The sequence below is a fragment of the Hemicordylus capensis genome, chromosome 1 (assembly GCF_027244095.1).
Source record: "Hemicordylus capensis ecotype Gifberg chromosome 1, rHemCap1.1.pri, whole genome shotgun sequence".
NCBI lineage: Eukaryota > Metazoa > Chordata > Lepidosauria > Squamata > Cordylidae > Hemicordylus > Hemicordylus capensis.
In genome coordinates, this window is record NC_069657.1 from 240337008 (window position 1) to 240353358 (window position 16351).

At 43.8% G+C, this 16351-nt stretch overlaps 1 protein-coding gene across 9 annotated transcripts in view; it reads left to right on the forward strand.

Annotated features, from left to right (window-relative positions):
* Positions 1-16351, forward strand: part of LOC128339524 (KAT8 regulatory NSL complex subunit 1-like protein) — a 108318-nt gene that overhangs the window by 36939 nt on the left and 55028 nt on the right. For all 9 annotated transcript variants that reach the window (XR_008313070.1, XR_008313071.1, XR_008313069.1 and 6 more), the window contains exons 3-5: positions 8316-8457; positions 10952-11149; positions 12999-13120. Coding sequence is in view for 6 of the 9 variants with exons in the window: in XM_053283598.1 (XP_053139573.1) it covers positions 8316-8457; positions 10952-11149; positions 12999-13120 (462 nt within the window). In the remaining 3 variants the exon portion in view is untranslated. The remainder of the gene's footprint in view (positions 1-8315; positions 8458-10951; positions 11150-12998; positions 13121-16351) is intronic.

The window sequence follows — 16351 nt, forward strand, 5'->3', positions numbered from 1 at the left end:
AAGTGGAAGTGTTTCACAACCTATATAAGTGGCAAGGGGTATCGGCCTTTACGTGCCACGGTACAGCAAGTGCTGCTGTACTTGACTGTGCTGAAGTTAAAGGGCCTAGCTAATGTTTCAATCAAAGTACATTTAGCAGCTTTTCCCCTCAAAGTACAGGGGTTGGTAATACGGTTGGTAATACGGTTTTCTCCCATCCTGATTGCAAGCGCTTTATGAAGGGCCTCAACAATTTGTATCCACCTGTTAGGAAGCCAATTGAACAGTGGAGTCTGTCTTTAGTACTGGCGACTTTGACAGAGCATCCTTTTGAGCCGTTGGCGATAGTACCAATCTGTCTGCTCACCCTGAAGCCTGCTTTTCTGGTGGCAATCACATCAGCAAGACTAGTAAGTGAATTGATGGCTCTTCGCATGGAAAAGCCTTTTACTCGGTTCTATCCACATAAGGTGGCCATGAGGCTTGACCCTCGATTTCGCCCAAAATTATACCAGAATTTCATTTAAACCAAGAAATAATCTTACCTACCTTTTTCCAAAAACCCCAGACACCCTTGGAAGCATTGCTACATTCTTTGGACGTACATAGGGTTCTTTTCTATTACCTGCAGAGGACTTACGGATTCAGGAAAACGAAAAAACTGTTTGTGGGTTACAAGGGTAAGTGCAAGGGCTGCCCTATATCCCGCTAATGTCTAGCGCATTGGCTAGTGGAGTTGATTTTATTTATTATTTAGTTAGATTTATATGTCGCCCTACTCCCATAGGACTCAGGGCGGCTTACAAGCAATAACATACAAAGCAACACAGTTCTATAAAATACATCATACATAACATCATAACCACAACCCCATACAGTACTCATTACATAACATAACCATGGATTACCAGATCACTCTACGACCAGCTATCTCAGCGACCGAACACCCGACGGAACATTTCCGTCTTGCACGCCTTACGGAAAGCCAACAAATCATGGAGAGCTCTGATATTATCTGGAAGACCATTCCATAGAGTTGGGGCCACCACTGAGAAGTTCCTGGCTCTCATTGATTGCAGTTTAACATCCCTAGGGCCCGGGATCACCAAGGTATTACTTGTGGCCGATCTCAGGACCCGGCGAGGGATATATTGAACAAGGCGGTCCTGGAGGTATGGAGGGCCCATATCGTGTAGGGCTTTAAATGCTAAAGTTAATATCTTAAACCTAACCCGGGACTCAACCGGCAGCCAGTGCAGTTGAACGAGCCAAGGTGTCACATGTGCTTGCCAAGGCGCCTTAGTAAGGACCTTGGCCACTGCATTCTGCACCAGTTGCAATCTCTGAGTTAGGCGCAATGGCAACCCCACATAAAGTGAGTTGCAATAATCTAACCTAGAAGTAACCATTGCATGGATCACAGTGGCCAAATCCGGAGGAAACAGATAAGGGGCTAACCGCCGTATTTGGCATAACTGAAAAAAGGCCTTTCGAGCGACCTCCATGATCTGAGTCTCCATATTCAAAGAGGCATCAAGAATCACACCCAGACTCTTCACTGTAGGCTGAGGTATCAAACAAGCACTATCAAGGGTCGATAATTGGAAATTCCCCCCTGACCTCTTAGGGCCCAGCCACAGAACTTCAGTCTTATCTGGATTAAGCCGTAGATGACTTTGCTTCAGCCAGTCTACGACCGCCTCCATTTTCTTGGTATATCAACGGCAGGGCGTGCCACCGCCAAAACCGGTGCGTGCACATTCAACCAGAGCGTATGCAGCTTCAGCAGCCCATCTTTCGGGCATCAAGATGGCAGATATCTGCATGGCGGCTACATGGTCTTCTCGGCAGTGGTTGTTGTAAACTGCCCAGAGACGTAAGTTTTGGGCGGTATAAAAATACATTAATAAAATAAAATAAATAAATCCATTAAGTATTATACAGTAGACTTACGAATGGCTTGGGGAGCAAACTTCAGAAGAAATCTTCTAAAGAGGGTGTTGCCATGAGCTTTGGGTCTACTGCACCCACCTCTAAGAGGAAAGCTGGCTAATCACCCATTGCTTATGGTTACAACAGATCACGATCCAGATAAACAGGTTGCTTACCTGTAACTCTTGATCTGGAAGTGATCTGTTGTAACCATGGGTGATTAGTCAGCCCACGGGGTCCCTGCGCAGGCGCAGAACCCATAGCTTATGACTACAATGGATCACTTCCAGGTCAAGAGTTACAGGTAAGCAACCTGTTTATATGAAGCCTAGATATTTTGAAAGTGTCATTGAGTTATGTTGAATAATGGTTCTCTCTTCACCAGACACCTGTCCATTATGTGTGCTTTTCATTTAAGGACTAGTGTTTTCAGGCCCGTTGTAATAACGGGCACTAGTAGGGGAGAGTTTCCCCCCGCTGCCCCACTCCCTCTGGCCTTTGCCCCCCCCCCCCGCCCTCCCAGCTGCCCGAGACCTCCTTACCCGAAGCAGCCCGTGACAGTCGGGCGAACTAAAAGCAGTTTTTGCGAAGAAGAGAGGAGCTCCCGAACAGAGCTCCTCTCTGTGATAAGCCAATGCCCAAACTGCTGCTATAGACGCAAAGGACGCATTAGGTGTCCTTTGCGCCCAAAGCACCAGTTCAGGAAGAGGCTTAGCACAGAGAGGAGCTCTGTTCGGGAGCTCCTCTCTTCTTCGCAAAAACTGCTTTTAGTTCGCCCGACTGTTGCGGGCTGCTTCGGGTAAGGAGGTCTCGGGCAGCTGGGAGGGTGGTTGGCGGCCGTGGCGGCTGCCGCGGAAGCATTCTCCTGGGCCATTTTGGCCCTTAATCATTTGGGGGGGGGAGTGGGGAAGGAGAATTTGGGCAGCTGGGAGGGCGGGAGAGCGGGCGGCGGCCGGGCAGACTCTGGGGGCGCCGCTGCCGCTCTGGTCCGGGCTGCCCCTGCCTCACATTCCCGGGCGGTCTCCCCGGCCGGGCAAGGGCCCCAAGGACTCCCAGCCGCCCAGCTGCGGCGGCGGCGGCAGGCCTTGGCGGTGGCTACGCTGCCACCTCGGCCGGTTTCCCCCGCCGCCGCCTCCTCCCCCCGCCCGGCTTCGGCGGCGCGGCCAGGCTGCGGCCATGACTCCGCCGCGCCTTGGCCGCGTCTCGGCCAGTGTCCCCCTCCTCCGCAGTCCCGGCTTCTTCGGGGCGGCCGTTTCTGGCCGCCCAAGATGGCCGCCGGGTCCTGCCTGTCGCGCCTGCCTTGCTCTGTTCTGGGCATGCGCTCTGCGCATGCCCAGAACAGGCAAGGCACGAACGCACGCTTGGTGTCCGTCCACGGACGGACACAAAGCATTTTATTAGAGAGGATACCTACGCTGATACCATTTTCATATTATAGATGCAATGTAAATATTACTGGCTCATTTCTTTTTTGATATGTAAACATTTCTTTTTTAATATTTAAATTTTATTTAAAATATTAAAGAAATGATTTTATTTTAAATAAATTAAATATATTTAATACACATAAATAAATATCTATTTAATTTTATTTAAATTATGTGCATATTGTTTTACTATCGCTGTCTTTTTCTACCATCTGTCTATTTTTATAATTGGAATTTTATCTCTTACATCAGATAGCCATAGGAAACATAGGAGACTGCCATATACTGAGTCAGACCATTGGTCTATCTAGCTCAGTAAGGTATTTGCAGTGGTGTTCAGTAATACTGGTTGGATTTCATGATAGAATTGCTAGTGAGGGATGCAGTTGTGCTAGACATTGTAGATTAGCAGGGCTTGATAAGAGTACTTAAAGTGTTACATAATTCACTAAGTAATATTCCATTATTAATTAATCTAATGGTTAGTTTTTAGAAGACAAAAAATACTACAGGTAGATTAACGTGTTGAAGATGTAACTTGGGAGAAAATGTAGACGGTTGCTGAGGTACTAACAGGCCCGTCTATAGGGCAGGGCGATCGAACCAGGCCTCGTGTCTGGACCAGGCCCCGTGGCGGCACACAAGCAGCCCATCTCTTCTTTTGCTCGGCAGTCTTGTGCCCGTCCCGACTCCCGGAATGGTGGCACACACCAGTGGCCAAGCGAGCAGCCTGCCTCTCTACTTTCTTGGCAGTCTCACATGCTGCCCCCAAGCCCAGGTACAACTTCCAGAGATTCCTTTCTGGGGCCTGGGTGCAGGGCCTGAGTGGCTCCCTGTGGTGACCCCCATGTGGAAGCTGCTTCCCTTCCTCCCAGCTCAAAGCTACTGCTGCAAAGATCCTGCTGCAAGGGATGGGGTGTGTGCATGCCTCCCAGTGGCTCCCCCCCCCCGACCCCAGCCATGCCGTTAAAAACAGGGAGAGGAAAGGTTAATCATTATTCATCTTGCGTTGCAATGCTTTCTGTGCCTGCCCTGCCTTCTCCTGGCACCAGCTGCAGCTGCTCAGTCATTGGCTCTCCTGGAGTTTTCTCCGTCCCTGTGCTCCTACCCTACTTGGCATTTGAATGCATATGCAGAGCAAACCCACCACAAGGAAAAGCTGAGTTCCCCCTCCCAAAGTAAGTCAACTGCAAAAAAAACTTAACTTATCTAGTTTGTGTGTATGTGTGTGAGAGATTTGTATGTGTGTCAGTTTTAAGTCACTGTGTTTCTCTCCCCCCCGCCCCCGTATAAACTAGTGCTCATTTGAAGACTGTTTGTTTCTTCCCCACCTACCTCCCACCCCATTTTGGAACTATTGTATAGTGAATGAGAGAGAGATCCCCCCCGTCCCCACAACACACAGCCCCGTCTTCTTTGTGTGAGTGTGTGAGAGAGGGTTTTAAATTAAAAAACAACAACACATTTTCAGGTGCCAAGTGTAAGCCAGCTATTTTAATACAAACGTGTAAGAATACTCCCCCACCCTAATAATATACTTTCTTGTGAGGAAATTAGTCATTACAAAAAGTATTAAAAGCTTTAAAAATAATGAGGGAGGAAAAATGCTCTAACAGAATTGATCTGTTTCTATTTTTGTTTGTTCCTGCCTTTTGGTTAATTATATGCTTGTTTTTGAAGACATTAAACTGCATATAGCCTTAATCTGGTTTGTGGGTGTGGGTGTTTCCCTTATGTCTTTGCCTTATATTATTAAAATATTTATATACTGCTTTGTTTAGCAACAAAGTTCTCAAAATGGCTTACACAGCAAAATACATGAAAATATGATTCTCTATGCCAGTGTTTCTCCTTATAATTCACTGACTTTTATTTTTCTTTATCAGTATATAAAAAAACTTGCCTGCTGTGTCTGTTATAAGATACGTGAAAGTAGCTTCACAAATTACTAAAATGAACATTAAACATTTTCCCCTCCTCCATCACCAAAAGTACATCTTTTTTTATACACTTCCTTCAAAATAAGGCTTTGCATATCAGATCACAGGAAAGTCCCTTTAAAAGCTGTGTTGGCCTTGAAATGCTTATCTGTAAATCCTAAGAAATTGGGGTAATCTGTTGACCTGGGTTAAATCAGACTGGTGGATATATAATCCTAAATAGATAGCAAACTCGTGATTTTTCTTTCTGCTTGACATATACTGTAATCACTTTGGACTGTATACCCAGACAGTTTTCAGTGCTTCTCATTTTTTATGTCTGGAAGCATAGGGCTACCTCTGGCCGTGGCTCATATTATTGTCCTTGGTGTACATATTTTGCCAGCCCTCAAAATTCAAGTCCTTTCTAATTTCTCCTCATGTGGTATCCAGAGTCCTTGGAGCAACTTTGATAAGTTTCAGAACCCCTTTCTGTGGTGTGGTAGCTTTAAATTATAACTCCCAAGACTGCATGCTTGGGAATAAATGGTTTGTGTGTATATGTCTGTGAGAGAGAAAAAGAGAGAGTGTGCACTGATAGGGATAGGAACATTGCTAAGGTTGTATGCATATATCAGGTCACAGTAGTAGGCATATATGTTAAAAATGTTTCTGAGCTAGGGGAATATGCATGCACATGTGTGTGAAAGTGTATGCACATATGAAGGGGGTATAATATATGCATAGAAGGGAAAGAAAGGGCATTCTAAGAATCTTGTCTTCATCATGTCCTTTTCGTTTTTCTGCAACAGATATGGGGTGGGGGTGGGTGGGAAAAGACATGGTACAAGGAGGCCCACCTTCACTTTTTGTCCCTAGGCCCACTCCAACCTTGATCTAGCTTTAGCTACCACAGCTCATCATCCACCTGCTTGTAATATCCCCCTAAAATTCACTCAGCTAAAAGCTGAAAAAACGAAAGAAATGTGTGTAAAGTGACTAAACACTGATCCATGTGGTCCCTGTCCTTCAGTTCTGGGGGAGGGCGGGGGGGTTGTCGCCAGCCGACTTTGAATTAAGTATTGGGAATCCAAGTGTCTTCCTTCAAATTAGATTTTTATTGCAGGAGAATTCAATGTTGGAATTCAAGTTTGGAATGCAACTGTGTTAAATTGTGTATGTTTGTGTCTATGTGTTACATATTATGCATATTAGATTGTAATGTTAAGGGGACCCCACACATGTTAATTTGCCCCTAGCCCCATGCCCCCCTAGGGACAACCCTGATTAACAAGTTGATTGATTAAGTGCCATCAAGTCGTTGTTGACTCTTAGTGACCACATAGATAGATCCTCTCCAGGATGATCTTTCTTCAACTTGGCCTTGTTTCAGTAGTGCATTCATTATTATTAATTCAATTTCTATACTGCCCTCCCAAAAATGGCTCAGGGCGGTTTACACAGATAAATAATAAATACATAAAATGTATTGTGGTCGTAATCTAGTCCATCCACCTTGCTGCTGGTTGTCTTCTTCTTCTCTTTCCTTCAACTATCCCCAGTATTATGGACTTCTCAAGGGAGCTGGGTCTTTGTGTAATGTGCCCAAAGTATGGTAGTTTGAGCCTGATCATTTGTGCCTTGAGTGAAAATTCTGGATTGATTTGTGTCCGCCCCTGGCTGTCCATGGTATTCTCAAAAGTCTTCTGCAGCATATTAATTGTCTGCTAGATCCTTTACTGTTGATGATCGATCCTAAAAGGCAGAAGCTATCCACCACTTCAATGTCTTCATTATCAATTCTGAGGCTGGTTGCCCATTGTCATTAGTTTGATCTTCTTTACATTTAGTCATAGTCCCATTTTTTCACTGTGCTCCTTGACTTTCATTACTGGTGTTTGCAGATCGTCCACATTCTCTGCTATCAGAGTGATGTCGTCAGCGTAGCACAGGTTATTGATGTTTCTTCCTCCAACATTAAAACCACACTCATCTTCTTCCAATCCAGCTTCTCTCAGTATATGTTCAGCATATAAATTGAATAAAGAAGGAGAAAGTATACAGCCTGATCGTACTCCTTTGCCGATCTGGAATCAGTCTGTTTCGCCATATTCTGTCTGAACTGTTGCTTCCTGTCTTGTGTATAGGTTTCTCATGAGAATAATGAGATATTCTGGGATGCCCATTTTCCTAAGGACATTCCACGACTTGACATGGTTGACGCAATCGAAGGCTTTTCTGTAGTCAATAAAGCACATATTGACTTCTTTTGGGTATTCTTTTGGCTTTCTCAATTATCCAGCGTGCATCAGCAATAATGTCTCTTGTTCCTTGGCCTTTTCTGAAACCAGCTTGAACATCCTGCATTTCCCTTTCCACATAGGGCTCTAATCTGCATTGGATGATCCTGAGCATTATTTTGCTAGTGTGTGAAATTAAGTATATTATGTGATGGTTTGTGCAATCCGTTAAGTCTCCTTTCTTTGGTATAGGTATGTAGATAGACCTCTTCCAATCTGTTGGCCACTGTGTTCTCCAAAGTTGCTGGCATAATTTGGTTAGAGCGTTGATCAATTCTTCTTATGTTTCCTGTCATATTTCTGTAGTTATTCCATCAATTCCTGTAGCTTTCCGACTTGGTAATGACCGGAGTGCTGATCTTATGTCATCTTCCCGTACTAGAAGTTCCTGCAAGTAGGAAATATCTTCTAGAGTGTCTTGGATGTTGATATCCCTGCTGTACAGATTAACAGATTGGATGTTGACGACCCTGCTGTAACATCAGCAAGTTACTAGAATACTATATTAAAATAACGAGATACTTTTGGCTGCAATTGAGATGCTTTTGCAGTACAAAACAGCTAGGAAATTTAAATACCAGAGGGATGACTGTTATTCTTGTACGTCAATCATACTTATGTATATGAGACTTGTACCGCTTTAAAAACTAATAGTTATTGTGGTATAAGTTCTGGTGTACGATATTTAAGATGTATTTGTAAAACTGTGATTATCTTGTGTTGCTGGCTAACCGACCAATGTTCCATGTTCTTCCCAGTAAAAATAGATCTGACTGGAAATGGCTGGTAGACAGAGCTAAAGTTGGGTGCCGCTGGACATGGCTTCAAGCTCAGATCTCAGAGCTAGAATACAAGATCCAGCAACTCACTGATCTTCACAGGCAGATCCGTGCCACCAAGGTATTTGTGCTTTGAGAACTTTGCTGAAAAGCAGTATATAAATATTTATGGCCGTATTGTCAGTGAGTAAGAAAAGAGAGTTCTTCAGATAAGTAATTTACAGATGGATGTTCTTTCTGTTACTATAGTACCATTGGCACTATATTGGCAGTGTCCAATAAAGGCTTGGAAACCCAGTGGAATTTGGTATAATTTTTATTTGGAAGGTTGGTGAAATGATAGTGATTTGAAGTAGGAACCGGAATGCTATAAAGTTGTTGTTTTGAAACCTATTCTAGCCATTTATTGATTATGTAAGGGCTGCATAGAGAAAAGAGTAATATTCATATGGGTTTCATACTCCAGTCTTTTCCTGCATGGTGTTAGCAAAAATTACAGGCAAAATTTCAACAGAAAGGGTGAATATGGTTCTTTCTTGCCTCCTTTAATATTTCCATACCATTTGGCTGTAACACAGCATAACAACAATATTTGCAATTTTAGTACAATCAGAAAAACTTAGCAGGGTGGAATCCACTCCACCTGGGGTAGAATAGTCAGTTGTGAAAAACAGAGAAAACACAGAAGTTGTATATTTTTCCTTTTCTTTCAAAAGGAGTGAAATACTATTAAAGCAGAACTCTAAAATCCTCTCTAATAAAAGCCTTGGTGTCCGTCCGTGGACACCAAGGCGTGTGTCTGTGCCTGCGACGGCCGTTCTGGGCATGCGCAGAGTGCATGCCCAGTACGGCTGACGCAGGCATGGAGACAGGTACCAGGCGGCCATGTTCCTGACTCTGCCCGGCCGCAGAGAGGACAGAAGTGGCTCGGGCAGCCGCGTGAAGGCAGAGATGGCGGCGACTGCCCGGCCGCGGGGAGGACAGAAGCGGCTCCGTCTGCCACTTGGAGGCGGAGGCAGCGGCGGGCGGCTCGCCAGGGGCTGCCGCGGGCCGAGCAGCCCGCGACTGAGAGACAAGCAGCGGCTGCGGAGGCCAGCCGCGGGCCGCAGAACCGGGACTCGGCCCAGCCCTCTCTGCCTGCCTCCGTCGTCCCGCCTTGCCCTCCTCAACCGCCACCCGCTGGGCAGCGCGCGCTCCCTCCTCCCTTCCCCATCGGCTCCCCTCAGGCGGCGGCAGCAGCAGCGCCCAGACTCAGGAAGAAGGGCAGGGAGGGAGGGAAAGAAGGAGGAGGGAGCCCGCCGGGTGGGCTGGAAAGGAAGGCGAGCGGAGGAACTCTCCCCTACTAGTGCCCGTTATTTAAACGGGCTTGAAAACACTTGTAATTGAATAATTTCAGTCTACAGTTTCCAAATCCAGATAATATAAATTCCATTTTGTTTACTACATTGTTGATGGTTTCTTATTTTCAGCTTGTATTTTTTCCTGTTTTCCCAACTGGCATACACTTCTATACCTTTATTATTCAGTCAAATTACTTTGAAGTAAGGCTGTCACCAGTGGTCCCTCTAATTTTTTTCATCTCTATGCGGAATGAGTTTTGTTCTGGGCAGCAGTATCAAGGCAGTGTGTGTGCACATGCGTTGAGAGTCGGGCCTTTCTAATTCGACCTGAGTGGGACCTAAAATTAACTGAGCGGACATCAGGAAACTTGTGAGTGTGCGCATGCCTTAGAGGGAACAGTGACTGTTACTCTACTTGCCACACCATACTCCCAGATGATTGTCACTGTGGTGAGATAAAGGCATGGTGAGAAAGAGGCTCCTCGCACAATGCATTGTAGAAATCCCATAGGCTGGGTCGCTTCCCGCCACCAGCCCTTCTATGTTTAAGATGGCTGCTGGCAGCCCGATCATCCACACGACCCTGGAGTGGGGTAGGAGGGCACGTGCATCTTCCTGCTTTACTTTTAGCCCAGTACAAAACTTGGACTACCTGGTGAGGAATGCTGGGATTTTGAGAAATCCCAGTGCTTCTCATGACCAGCTTTACCTGGGCTGGCTCAGCCCTACCTGGGTAGAGCTGGTCATGAGAATGACTTCATCATGTTCTTAAAGTCAGTTTTAGGTTTGATAGCAAAGTATTGCATTCCCCCCACCCCCAAATCTCCTAACATCTATGAGCAAAAACTGAGAAACATATTCTCCCATGATTCCAGGTTTGTTTGTTTTTAATTTAATATCTCTATTCAAGCGATGATAGGGGTGGGGAGGAGGATCATTTTTATTTATTTTGTAACTTGCCTCTCTTGAATGATTTGAGGCAATTCAAATTATTGCAGCCTTAACCATGGTATACAATTGTAAACTGAATTTGGATGCTATCGTAGACAGCCACTATAGTGTTAGTTTCTTTCAAAAATGAATGTCACAACTTTACGGTTAAGTCATGTTTTTTTAACCTATTGTCTGCATAAGGCTTACAACCAAAGCCCTAAATTACTAAGCAAAGTGTTTCAGGGAATGTAAGCAGGATGCTCCAGTGATTACAGTCACTATACAATGATTTAGGACAGTTAATGTGTTGTTGGCTGACTGTTTTCATTTGCTGTTGTCTAGGGAATGGTGATCTTAGAAGAATTTCCAGTTCCAAAGGATGTCTTGAAAAAGCAAACACAATTGACAGACCAGGAGGCTTTATTAAACACCACAGGGCACTCTCAAGCTCCCTTTGAGAGGCAGGATGTTTGGCTGGAACCTGATTTTGAAATGTCACCGAGCAGTCCAACTCTGCTTCTCCGTAACATAGAAAAACAGGTATTCAACTAAAAGATGAACATTAAATAAAATTGGATATCGTGTCCAAAATGAATGTAATATAGGCAACAGTTTAATATTCATGAAAAAAATTCTTTTCTGCAACCAGGATCTACATAAGTTGTGGGAGGGGGGAGCCTGTAATAATTTTATACCTTTTGAAAGCAGTAAACTTTACCACCTTTACCCATATCATTTCCAGAACCAATGGCCTACATCCAGACTAGTGTTGCACTAGCATAATGCTATTATATTACCATAAAGACATAGCCTAATAATGTTCCAGACTAGTTTTTGTACTAGTGGAAGAAGTTATACAATCTTGTGTACGTCCCAGGGAATGTCTTCTGCTAGTAGCTGCAATATAGATGCACTGTAAACGACCTAGAGATGCATATTTTCTCACATTTACACTACTGCAACATTTGTCTAGAAGCAGATGAATGTTGCACAAACACCTGAATTTGAATCCCTGCTTGTGAAGCTCTCCTTAGACCAGTCACTGCTTATCATTTCAATATGCCTTGCCTGCTTACTGTGATAATAAAATGTGCTGACTCACTTGTATGGCACCCTGAACTTCTTGTGTTGTGTAGAAAATAAAATTTGCCCATTAGCTTCAGGGCCCTAGGCTCTTCTCTCCCTCACTGACCTTCTTGTCTTCCCCTTGTATCAGTAATCTAGAGTGACTGGAAAGGGGATTGATTTTGGAGTCACTGTATGAATCAGTGTGTTTTAAGCTGGTTCCTGTAGTGCTTTAGAGGCTTTCTAGCACTGTTTCTTGTGCTTATAGGTTATTCTGTGGCATTTGTCTTGCTTATGTTTAAATCTTGAATAAACCTATACATTGATTTACAAATTACCTATATATACACACACACACACACACACACACACACACACACACACACATACACACACACTTTCATTAACATTGTTTTCCTTCATTTCATATAATCCCTTCCCTCCAGATTCGTTCAGCCCCCTCTTTAGTGGCTTTTAAGGCCCTTCTTAAGACCTAATTTTTTTGCCAGGCTTTTGCCCTTTAATTTTTAATTTTAATTTTTTAAATTATTGGCATTGTTGTTCACCGCCTAGAGTCTTTGGAGAAGGCAGTATACAAGAACTTTTAAATAAATAAATAAATAATAAATAAATAAATTAATTAATTAAATTAAATTGTCATCTTTTGTTTTACAAATGAAAGTATTGGGTTCTTTGCAACATCTTCCCCAGAAACAACATCCAGCTAGCTAACTATGGCAGTTACTGCTTCTTTATAAAATACTTGAAATCTCAGCTTTTTAGTAAAGATATATTAAAATATTATATGATGAGGGAACAAAAAAAGAGGAGAATCTATTGCTATGTTTGCATAATGTACTATCTTAACTCGATTCAGCATTTGGTAGATGATCAGTTTAATAGCTAAACAATAGAAAAGGAGGTTTATGGGGAACTTCCACTTTTTAGTGAGAGGCTTTGTTCTTCTTATGCATGTACTGGTAACATATTCTTTTTAAAGGCAATTATTTCAGACAGCCCCAACAACATCCCTGTAAAACATATTTTTCTCAAGAAATAATGGAGAAACTGCTACTCGGTCAGTTGAATATATTCAAGTATGCAGGCATTGCTTCTCTCTGGAGACTATTTTCATATGCAATGATTCTGGTCTTGAGTGATTTCTGAAAGGAGTTTTAAAAATATATTTCAGTTAGGAATGTGAGATTCCAACTATGAAATTGTATGATGTTTTGTGTGTGTAGCTTTTTTCATAATGGGGACAAACTTGAATCAGACTACTAAAAAATATGATGACTTTCTTTTTATTTTCTTTGTCTTTCAGAGTGCCCAACTGAGTGAAATTATCAGCAGTCTGATTGCTCCCCTAAATCTGTCTCCTACATCATCTCCTCTCTCTTCAAAGTCCTCTAAACAGAAAGAGTTGGTCAATGGCATATCTTTAAGGTAGGTGACTCTATATGGAGTATTACAGGATACGTTCTGCATTTTTTGAAGAATGAAATATAAATTGACCTTAATCCAGAATGTAGTAATCTCCTTTGTACAGGAAACCTGTACATGAAGTTACATACAGCAACACAAGAAACATATTAATCTTTGAGGTGCTCCATATTCCCTCACAACCTGGGTCCTGTGCCTATGCAATGAGGAGGAGGAGGAGAGCTGGTCTTGTGGTAGCAAGCATGACTTGTCCCCATAGCTAAGCAGGGTCTGCCCTGGTTGCATATGAATGGGAGACTTGATGTGTGAGCGCTGCAAGATATTCCCCTCAGGGGATGAAGCCGCTTTGGGAAGAGCAAAAGGTTTCAAGTTCCCTCCCTGGCAGCATCTCCAAGATAAGGCTGAGAGAGATTCCTGCCTGCAACCTTGGAGAAGCCGCTGCCAGTCTGTGAAGACAATACTGAGCTAGATAGACCAATGGTCTGACTCAGGATATGGCAGTTTCCTATGTTCCTATCCTTGTGGGAAAATTCAAAGCTCCTAGAGGCACTCTTCAGCTCTGCTGAGTGGTGTGGCCATTGTTTTTGGTGGGAGAGCACCTTTCTCCTCAGTTACTTCTCGACCGCCGTGCTACTTGCATCAGGAAGGATTCACTCTGCGTTCCTTGCTCCTCAACTTTCTCAGCATTTGTTTTTCAGCTTGACTCTGATTGGTTTTTCTGACTACTCTTTGGATTTCCCTCAGGCATTATCTCCTGGGTGATTTTTCGGTTTTGACTACAGTTTGTTTCACAGCTCTAGAAACACCCTCCACCTAATTCCCTGGTGGTGGACTGTGCTATTAGTAGCAAATCAGGAAGGGTACATTCTGCCTTTGTAGATAAAGAGGGCAGAATACTTGATGCTATGGGCTGGAGATCTTACTCCTCATCTTGTTTGGCCTTGAAAATTTTGAATTATATGGCATGCATGGCCAAATTTCATTTCACAGTTTAGGATGCTCTGAATCAGGATTTAAAGGATGTCCCTGAGGATTTTAAAGAAAAGTTTGTTTTCTCTGGTTAGGTCTGTGGACTTCATTAGACAGTATCTAAGCACTGCCTGTGCTACAGCCAACAAGGAGTCAAGCCCCCTTCGAAGATCACACTCTACCAGAGCCATGGCCACGTCGGCAATTCACATGTCTGGCATCAGTATGAAGTACATTTGCGAAGTGTCCACGTGGTCTTCAGACCAGCCTTTTGTTAAACACTATGCTGTGGACATCCATTTGATGGAGGAGACCAACTTTGGTCAGGCAGTTCTCAAAAAAAACCCCTATAACTAGTATCCTATCTCCCACTTCTATCCTGGTGAGGTTGTTAATCACCCAGGTTGTGAGAGAACATGGATCACCTTAAAGATAAACAGGTTGCTTCCCTGTAACAGGTGATCTTTCTGGTGATCCATGTTCACTCACAATACCCGCTCGGCCTGCCCGGCTGCTAGAATATCTCCACAACTATCTCCAATACCTCCCCTCTTTTCTAGGACTTCTAGGGATGTAATAGAGATGTGCACAAAACCGGTTTGCCTGGTCTGGTTAAAATTCGAACCAAGTTTGAACCGGGAGTGGGAGGTTCGGTTTTGGTTTTGCTCAACCCGCCCATTTGGTTTGAATTTGAACCGTTTTGAACCAGTTCAAACCTCCCAAAGTGGGTGGGGTGGGTGCCTGCCACCCAACCATGGGTGCCCATGGGTGCCTGCCACCCAACCCCCAAAGCGACCAGACACTCGTACAATTTTTTTAATGAATTTTTGATTTCCCCCCATAGGGTTTAATGGGATTCGAACCAGCCCATTATTCCCTATTGTGGAGCACCCTTGGGTGCCAACTACCACCCCAAACCCGAAACAATCTGACACTCCTATGATTTTTTAATGAATTTTTGAAATATTTTAAAATATTTTTCTCGAACCAGCCCATTATCCCCTATTGTGGAGCATATAGGGGCAAAAAAGTGGGGTAGGAATAATCCTCATTATTCCCTATGAGGAATTCAAAAATACTTTAAAAATTCACCAATAATTGGAAGAATGTCCGATTGCCTTGGGGTTTGTTGGGTGGTAGTGCCCAAGTGGGGCAAGGAAGCTACCATAATTATTTCAAAGGAATTGGGCAAAGGGCTGATTTTTAAGTGATTTTTGACGTTTACGTGTCTTTAAGGTTTTTCTCCATAGGGAAGACTTGAGGTTTCAGCAGCCCCATAACTGCACTTGGGGGGTGCTGGGGTGGCCCAGAGCGAGTGGTGGTGTAGTGCACAGCGGGTGCCAACCATCCCCATGGGTTGCTAACCCATGGGGTACTGGGTTTTGTTTGTGAGGTGTTCTGAGTGTAGATTCTCTGGTAGCATATGAGATTTTTCAATGACAAACCTTGAAACCACTCTCATTTGCTACCAGATTGACTAAAGGAGTAGGGAGGACATACCAAACAAGGAAATATAGACAGACTAGCAAGCACTAGAGTTCATGAAAAGATCTATGTACAGCTACTGGTCTTCTGATCCTGATGTGGATGGAGTGGAACGTGAAAGGGAGCTGTGTGCATATCAGAATTACTGAAATCATTCCTCTCATTCTGTAGACTTTTACAGCATTAAAGGACTGTTAGTGAAATTACAATATACAAGAGTCCACAAATATCATTTTGGCTTACTAACAAAAAATATATTTGTCCCCCAACTCGTAAGAAATGCACACAGCCTTCCAAACACCCCCCCAAATGTTCTTAGTCATGAAATAGCATGAATTGTCCCTTTTGCTAAGCAGGCTCCACCCTGGTTTGCATTTGAATGGGAGACTATATGTGTGAGCACTGTAAGATATTCCCCTTAAGGGACAGAGCCGCTCTGGGAAAAGTAGAAGTTTCCAAGTTCCCTCCCTGGCATTTCCAAGATAGGGCTGAGAGAGATTCCTGCCTGCAACCTTGGAGAAGCCACTGCCAGTATGTGTAGATAATTCTGAGCTAGATGGATCCATGGTCTGACTCAGTACATGGCAGCTTCCTGTGTTCCTGTGTTAATGTTAGAGTTAGAAGAGGCCATGAAGGTCTTCTAGTCCAGCCCCTTGCTCAGTGCCGGAAACTGTTGCAGCATTCCTGATAGATGACCATCCAACCTTTCCTTCTGTGAAGAAGAGCCCACCCCACTGCATGAGAGAGGCTATTTCACAATTGGACAGCTCTTACAATTCC